This window comes from Echinops telfairi, unplaced genomic scaffold (assembly GCF_000313985.2).
Source record: "Echinops telfairi isolate 266 unplaced genomic scaffold, ASM31398v2 ScPeMD7_655;HRSCAF=1070, whole genome shotgun sequence".
In the NCBI taxonomy this organism is placed as follows: domain Eukaryota; kingdom Metazoa; phylum Chordata; class Mammalia; order Afrosoricida; family Tenrecidae; genus Echinops; species Echinops telfairi.
Genome location: NW_022104553.1, coordinates 22,941,611 through 22,949,643, shown reverse-complemented (window position 1 = coordinate 22,949,643; position 8,033 = coordinate 22,941,611). Strand labels below are relative to the sequence as shown.

General features: G+C 57.5%; 2 protein-coding genes across 3 annotated transcripts in view; one reads left to right on the top strand and one right to left on the bottom strand.

Moving 5' to 3' along the window:
* EMP3 (epithelial membrane protein 3) overlaps positions 1 to 4,050 on the top strand; it is a 5,286-nt gene extending 1,236 nt beyond the window's left edge. For both annotated transcript variants that reach the window (XM_004710410.2, XM_045292971.1), the window contains exons 2-5: positions 383 to 474; positions 642 to 744; positions 2,369 to 2,509; positions 3,785 to 4,050. In XM_004710410.2, coding sequence (XP_004710467.1) covers positions 397 to 474; positions 642 to 744; positions 2,369 to 2,509; positions 3,785 to 3,954 — 492 coding nt within the window. In that variant the 5' untranslated portion in view covers positions 383 to 396 and the 3' untranslated portion in view covers positions 3,955 to 4,050. The remainder of the gene's footprint in view (positions 1 to 382; positions 475 to 641; positions 745 to 2,368; positions 2,510 to 3,784) is intronic.
* A 1,468-nt stretch (positions 4,051 to 5,518) lies between these two features.
* The window catches only part of TMEM143 (transmembrane protein 143), a 17,452-nt gene continuing 14,937 nt past the window's right edge, over positions 5,519 to 8,033 (bottom strand). The window contains exons 7-8 of the mRNA XM_004710633.2: positions 7,320 to 7,509; positions 5,519 to 6,565 (exon numbers count right to left, since the gene is read on the bottom strand). Of these exons, the coding sequence (XP_004710690.1) occupies positions 6,348 to 6,565; positions 7,320 to 7,509 (408 nt within the window). The 3' untranslated portion in view covers positions 5,519 to 6,347. The remainder of the gene's footprint in view (positions 6,566 to 7,319; positions 7,510 to 8,033) is intronic.

The following is an 8,033-nucleotide window of genomic DNA, read 5'->3' as shown; positions in this document are numbered from 1 at the left end:
AGGGGTCCCCATCCACCTCCTCCCTCAGACCCAGGGGTCCCTATCCCCTCCTCCCTCAGACCCAGGGTTCCCCATCGCCTCCTCCCTCAGACCCAGGAGTCCCCATCCCCTCCTCCCTGAGACCCAGGGGTCCCCATCGCCTCTTCCCTCAGGCCCAGGGGTCCTTATTCCCTCCTCCCTCAGACCCAGGGGTCCTTATTCCCTCCTCCTCCTTCAGACTCAGGGGTCCCAATCCCCTCCTCCTCAGGCCCAGGAGTCCTGGGCCCCAGCCCCTCCCTCCCTCAAACCCAGGAATCCAGCCACCTCCACCACCAGAAGTGGGGTGTCTGACCTGCCCTGTTCCGTCAGCGGAACCCTGTCTTCTCCTGATTCCCCCACCCAGGGCTCCGCGCAGCTATGTCTCTCCTCCTGCTGGTGGTCTCTGCCCTTCACGTCCTCATCCTCATCCTGCTTTTCGTGGCCACCTTGGACAAGGTAAACGGGCTCTGGCCCCGCCCCCTTTCCCTTTGGAAATCCCTACTTTCCCCGCCCCCCTCCCCACCTTGCCCCATGGCTTCACCTTTTCCTAGCCCCGCCCACGGGCGCCCGACCCCGCCCACTTCCCTTTCCTAAGCCCGCCCTCTCTTCTCTGTCCACCGCAGTCCTGGTGGGCCTTCCCCGGGAGGGAGTCCCTGAACCTCTGGTACGACTGCAAGTGGAACAGCAGCACGGACATCTGGAGCTGCGGTAACGTCAGTGAGAATGGTGAGCGGGGCGTGGAGGGAGCGCCAGTCTTCTCCGGGTCCCGGGAACCCGATTGGGAACCCCCGCCTCTCCAGGGAGCCGGGACTCCCGGGTTTGAGGGTGGAGGAAGTGAGTGGGTTCGGGTGCCAAGGCTGAGTGAGTAGGGCCTGTTCAGGATCCATCCATCTGGGATCCTACTCCCAACTCACTCATGGGCACCAAGTTGGTTATAACTCATAGAAACTCTGCAGGACAGGGTCGAACTGCCCCTGTGGGCTTCCCAGCACTCTTAACTGTTGATGGGAGCAAAAGGCCTCGCCTTTCTCCTGACACACAGCTGTGGGTTTGAACTGCTGGCCTTCAGGGTAGTGGTTCAATGTGTAACCCACTCTGCCACCAGAATTCCGCTCTCTTGAGATAAATCAAACCCAACCCACTGTCATCAAGTGGAAGCCAATTCCACACCTTATAGACCAGGCTAGAGCTGCCTGCTGTGAGTTTTCAAGACGGTAACTCTTTGGAAGTCAAAAGCCTCATCTTTCTCCCTCAGAGCGGCTGGTGGTTGCAAAGTGCTGACCTTGCAGATAGTGGTGGGTTAATACACTAGACTAAAGGGCACGCTCTGAAGGGCCCACCCACCCACCTAATGATTCAAAAAAGGGTGTAGGCCACAAGCTACAGATCTCTAAGGACTGGGAGGTAGCCCCCAGGTTTCTGAGGAGATGGAGTTAGGTCTCCAGTGTTCTTTTTTTAAAAAAAAAACATTTTATTAGGGGCTCATACATCTGTTATCGCAATCCATACAGACATCAATTGTGTAAAGCACATTTGTACATCATTCTCAAAACATTTTCTCTCCACCTAAACCCCAGACATCAGGTCCCCATTTTCCACCTCCCTCCCCGCTCCCCTCTCCCTCATGAGCCCTTGATAGTTTATAAATTGGTGTCTCCAGTGTTCTAAGGAAATGAGGCTGGTATTACAGATGGGGGTGCTGGGGTGGAGATGGAGCTCAGGTTCTCAAAGTTCCAAGAAGGCGGGGCTAGAATGTTGGTAAAGTTATAAAGGGGTGGGGCTAGAGACACATCAAGGTGCTAAAGCAGCAGGCTTGCATCCTCCCAAGTCTCTAAAAGGAAGGGGCTGAATCCTGCCAGGGTTCTAAAGGGTTAGAACCCAATGCTTCTGAGTTGGGAAGCCGTGAGCCCACATCCCATCTCTGATTCTAAATGAAACAAGATGCAGAAGTGCTTCCGCCTCAAGATAAAACATTTCTTTAAAAAGTTGGTTCCCATGACCTCGCCTCAACATTGTGGAGGCAGCCAATGCCGAAGGGCAAGAAAAAGAAATTAGCATAAAGGTTGGAAAGGAAGCTGTCTCTGTCCTCCATCATCCCAAAGAGGGTGCCTGTTCACGTAGAGCATCTTAAGCGAATTTGACACGCAGCTGCCAGAACTGATGAGAGCATTGAGCAAGGTCTCAAGATGCCATTGGTATCCAAGGAGGGATATTGGGGACTTCAGATTTTGGTGGGGGGTAGACATGGAAAGAGAGAAGGCAAATGATGTGCATATAAAAGGGGCAGGGCCTCTGGATCCCCCACCCCCCCACCCCCTATGACCTCCTCCTTTTCCTCCTCCTCCTGCAGGTTGGCTGAAAGCGGTGCAGGTACTAATGGTACTCTCCCTCATCCTCTGCTGCCTCTCCTTCATCCTGTTCATGTTCCAACTCTACACCATGCGGCGAGGCGGGCTCTTCTATGCCACCGGCTTCTGCCAGCTTTGCACCAGTGAGCACTAGCCCCCCACTCCCACCCCCCCAGGGACTTAGGGGATGGTCGGGAGGGCACGTGACAGGACGTTGGGGCCCTGCAATGGAAAGAACCTCCAACAGCTTAAGGACCACCTGAGGTGCCTCTCTCGGTGGCCACCCGTGAGAGATTGATGGGAGTTTTTGGTGACTAATTGATGGCCCAAGTGTGGGTCCCTGAATCCGGGGGAAATTGGCATGTGAGACTCAAGGAGCCAGGACTGGGAAAAGAGGCCTGGGCAAGTAATTTAGGTCCCAACGATGGAGTGGGGCTGGGGAGGGGGCCATGAATCACCAAGAGAATTTTGAAATATCACAACGCCAAACATTTCCCACGAAGTCCCTTCTGACTCTTGGTGGCACCATGTGATGGAGTCAAACTATGTGCGCCCTCACGTTTTCAAGATGAAGCCGCTTCAGAAGCCATTGGCCAGGCTTTTCTTCCTCAGGCACCTCAGGGTGGGTTGCGAACCACCAACCTCTCAGCTTCTCTGTTAGTAGTTGAGCCCTTAATCATCCTGCGCCACCCAGGGATGTCCGATTCACCAGGGTGGCGGTATGATAATGGCAGCCAGCAGAAACATGGCTGCCCTGGCATCAAAATAGCTGCTCCCATGCTCGCTGCTGACCCTGGGCCCCACCTGCTGTGTACCAGACACTTCAGGGGGTTGGACTTCCCCTTGTTTCTTAGACTTCAGGTGCATAAGACTCCCTTAATCACAACGCGCTCCCGCACGCCCCCCGCCTCCCACAAATGAGAAACTGCGGTTCGGAGTTGATTCCGATCAGTTGAGATCTTATAGGACAGACTAGACCTGCCTTCAAGGTTTTCATCTTGATAGAAGCCGGTTGCCACATTTGTCTCGCTGGGAGGATCAAACCGCAGACCTTTCTGTGGCGCTGTCCGGCGCTGAATTACTGCGCTACCAGTCTGCCTTTCAGTTCACCATAGTCCTCAATTCGTGGGCCAGTAGCCTCCTTTTGCTTTAATTATTCACGATTTGCTTGGGGGGCAGGAAAAAATCTATGCAGTCGTCCTATTGTTCGAATGGGTAGCCAGGGACCCATGGAGATGAAACTGTCCAGAACCTCTCTGAAATAGGCTCAGGGCATGGCGCTGGGGGAATGAACTACAACTCCCAGCAGGTAGCAGAGTCCCCCACTCGTCCTTCGGGGCTTCGTTGCCCCGGGGACTTGTGGGAAATGTAGTCTTCTTGCGGGCCCGGCGTGACGCGCTGTTTCCTTCGCCCTGCAGGCGTGGCGGTGTTCACCGCAGCTTTGATCTACACCCTCCATGCCCGGGAAATCCTGGGAAAGGAAGCCCAGGGGGGCAACTTCGGCTACTGCTTCGCCCTGGCCTGGGTGGCCTTCCCCCTCGCCTTGATCAGCGGCGTCGTCTACATCCACTTGCGGAAGCGAGAGTGAGCACCTTGCAACCCTCGCCGCTCCCAGCCCCTCTGCTTCACCCGAAAGCCCCCACTCCCCAACGTCTTCCAGAAAATAAAACCATCCAACCGCGGACCCTGCCTTCGCCTCCTTCCTTCCTTTCCCCAGTAGCCCGGGCTGCTTGCACCTGGCCGCTAAGGTAGAGGGGGTGGGGTGGAGGGGCGGCAGGATTCCTGCAACCGTCCTTCTGGCACAACCCCCAAGCCTCTCATCTCAGGACCCCGGAGCCCCACAGCACGCCTGCACCTGGCCCCCGAACTCCAGCTACTTCGGGCAAAGAACCAAACCCCGAGGATCTGACTCAGCAGATCCCATCCAGATCCAGGGCTGCCCGGATTCTCTTCTCTGGCGCAGGCTCCGTCCCGCCGTCTCTTCTTGGGACCTGGGCGTGTTATAACATGGTTGGTCTTCAGTTCTCTCTCCTCTCTGACTTTCTGACCCCCTCTCTAGAACTAGAATGGGACCTTTTCCTTCTTGGGAACCCAGTTTCCCTCCCTCCCTGGACCCCCACCACTCTTCTCCCTTAGGCCACCGCTGGCCCTCAGGACACCTGAATACAAGGTATATCCCTCCTCCTGGAAGACCCCTGTCCAGACCAGAACGGTGAGAGCAAGGGGCACCAGCTGAATTTTATTCCCACCCATAGGCCCCCTCTGCTCCGTGGGAGAAAGATGAGGCAGTTTTGTTCATGTGAAGATTTAGAGGCTCAAACTCTGAGGAACAGGGCCACTCGGTGTCACTCTATGAGGTCACTATGAGGCGAACGTGACTCGATGGCAGTGGGTCTGGGTTTTATCGGTGCCCTTGTGGTGCAACGGGTAAGCGCTCAGCTGCAGACCAAAAGGTCAGAGGTTTGAGCCCACACCATGGAAGAAAAGATCCTACCATTCTCTCCCCCCACGGTGACCCGCCTGGGAAACTCTAGGGGGGCAGATCTACGCTGTCACAGGGAGAGTCGCTGTGAGTTGAGAAATCAACAAGATAGCACCTAAGCAACCACCTCCCCGGGCACTGTACCTTCGTGCAGTGACCAGCCTGAACTGTACACAACCACCCTAACCCGTTACCCAGCTCAGGGAGACACCCTGGGGGGATCTTCTCAGAACATCGGGGCCTCCTCTCTTAAGACTCTTCTCTGGCCCACTCAACGCCCTGCCACCGAGTGGATGCCAACTCACGGCGACCCTATGGGGCAGTGCAGAATCGCCCCTGCGACTGTCCAAGGCTGTAAATCTTTATAGCAGCGAGAAGCCTCCTTTCTCCCCACGCAGCACCTGGTGGTTTCAACCTGCTGGCCTGGCGGCTAGCAGCCTAATGTGTCACCAGCTAGGTCTCCGGTTTCTCGGACCCACGGTGTGTCTTTTCGCACCAAGAACCCAGCCTGCCTCTGGCTCTGTGGCTTGCGCTTTCAGGGACACACCCACGTCTATTAGCCACCCCCACCCCTACCCCACCCCACCCAGCTCAAGGACTCCCGGAGAGCCCTGGCGTCCTTTCACATCCCGCAGGCCCCTCCACCCTCATTGGCCTCACCCCACTCATCCAAGGCTCATACAACATGATTTATTCCTTTGGGTGGGGTTAAGGGCTTAATGGGTGCTCATAAATATTAGGCAGGCCATTCGCTGGCAGTGGGGCGCTCCGGACCGAGGTAGTTTCTGTTGGAAGAGTGAGGGACCCGGGTCAGGAAAGGCACCAGAGGCTGCCGGGAGCCTGAGTAGGAATGAGTCTTGGGGAGAAGGTGGTCTCCAGTTCTCACAGCCTTCCGCCTGGCCCCCGGGGCTCCCGACCCCTTCAGCCTGGACCAGCTGAGCAGCAGCTGACCAGATGGCCTGCGGGCCACACAACAGCAACTGATGCGAAGATCTGGTTTCCTTTCGGCATCTCAGATCGGTGGTTTCGGATTGGTGGTTTCAGGGCAGCCACAACTGGCTTGCCCAAGTGGATGGTGCCCAGCAGCTGTCGCTGGCAGTTTGCCAGGGGCAAAGGGCTTTCATTGGCTGCCGGCTGGGGCCCGCTTTGCGCACAGGGCGTGCAGCCTGCCGGCTAAGACAGTTTTGCGTAGCCTCCGGAGGGCACCGTTGAAATGTCCCAGGCAGTTTAGACTAGACGCTGCTGCGCAGCTGCACGCGGCTGCCACCGCCCTCCTCTCACCCCCTCCAGCCCAACGGGGCACTTCAGGCGGGGGGTGGGACTAAGCAATAGCTAGCCTGGCAACTGGGGACCGCCCTGACTGGCCGCTCAGCCTGACCCTCAGGTGAGAGCGTTGGGGCGTGGCTAAGCAGTGGCTGTGATGGACAGCTTGTAAAAGAGGCGGGGTTTAGTGTCTAGCCAGGTGGGTTTGCAGGTCCCTGCCTCCAGGATGATTGCAGTTATAAGTTGTCACTGCGTGGTGGTGTGGCCTGGGGAGGTTCAGGAAGGACCGAAGCCAGAGGGTCCAGTTTGGGGAAGCCCGGGGGCGGGTAGATTCCGATGCTGGGGGTCAGGACTTGCAGGTGGGCCAGGGCCCGCGCCCCGTTGAAGGCCACTTCGCAGCCTGACTGGGCCAGGAGCCAGCTCTCCACCTCCGACTGGAGCCACCGAGACGTCTCTGTGGGGCGGGGAGGTGGGGTGGAAGGCAGGTAGGTGTGAGTAGATTCAAATGGGAGGGGTGCAGGGCAGGAAATTGGAGGCCTGGGTCTGGGGGAAGCCTGAGAATTCAGGAGAGCTGGGAATGTGACAAGGGGGGTGGGCAGGAGGCTCAGTTTCGGGGAGGTTCTCCTCTGGGAGGAGGCCTTGGGCTTAGAGACAGTCTGGGTTCCAGGAGGGACAGGGCTGGTGTGTGGTTTTGTCTTCTGGGGGGACTGATGTCAGGGGTCCACATAGAGAGGGAAGGGTGCGGCCCTCACATATGGGAAGGAGAAGGGAAATGATAAGACCGGCGTTCCACTGGGGGGCCCCCCTGGAGGTTGGGGTCAGAAGAGGGATGTCCGGGCAAGGAGGAACCAGGTAGAGGGGGAGTGAGGTCACCTGGGGAATCGGTCAGGTTTCCCAGCAGGTGTTGGGAGGGTGGGTGAGAGAGAAGTAACAGGGGGGCAGGTAGCATGGCCCTGGCTTGTCACTGAGGGGGGGGTCTCAGTGGGAGAGCATCAGCCCCATTGGGGCAGGACTGCATTTCATCCGGGCAGCCAAGGGGAGGCGGGGTCTCCTGGGGTAAGAGGTAGCAATTGACTGAGCCTGTATATTGTGGGTGGGGCTGTACCACTTGTGGGCGGAGCCTCAAAATGCTAAGGCGGGGCCTCTTTGTAACAAGGCGTGGTTCCCTGGCAACTGAGGGGTACATCTCAGATCCGCCGAGGGCTTACCTTGGGGTGGGCCGCTCATGGCCTCTGGGTGCCGAGCTAGGAAGCTGTGCGCCAGCAACGCCTCCTTGGCGTGCTCCTCCTGGGCGCGCAGGGTCAGGGCGCTGAGCAGCTCCGAGTTGTTGGATGTGCTGCGGTAGTAGAGCATGTGCGCCAGCTCCAGAGCCTGCATGCTGCGTCTCTGGCCGAACATCTGCAGCAGGACAGGGGGTCCTCGGGTACTCAGGCCCCAGCCGCGGTGGGGGGTGGGGCGTGTCCAGCTGACGCCACCACCCATGCGCGCGCTTCCTCAACCACCACCCCACCACCGCCAGCTGACTGGATTTCTCCCACAAACTCACGGGGCTTGGATTGATAGAGTGACATACAGGTTCGCACCCCACTAACTCCCAGGCCAACCCCACCCTATAGATTTCAGACATCAAAATCGCACACTGGATGGGTGCTCTGGGTATGGATGGAGGGACTGGGAGCAGGAGCAATGACAAAGGGTGGCCTTGAGTATAAGAACACCCACTGCGGCAACAAAGCCCACATGGAAGAAGCACACCATCCTGTGTGACCACCAGGTGCCGAAGGGATCCGTTATCAGGCATCAAAGAACAACAAATCATATCATTGTGTGCTCACCTCCCAAATACAATTGCTGAAGACAAATGGGTGCATAAGCAAATGTGGTGAATAAAGCTGATGGTGCCTGGCTATCAAAAGATATAG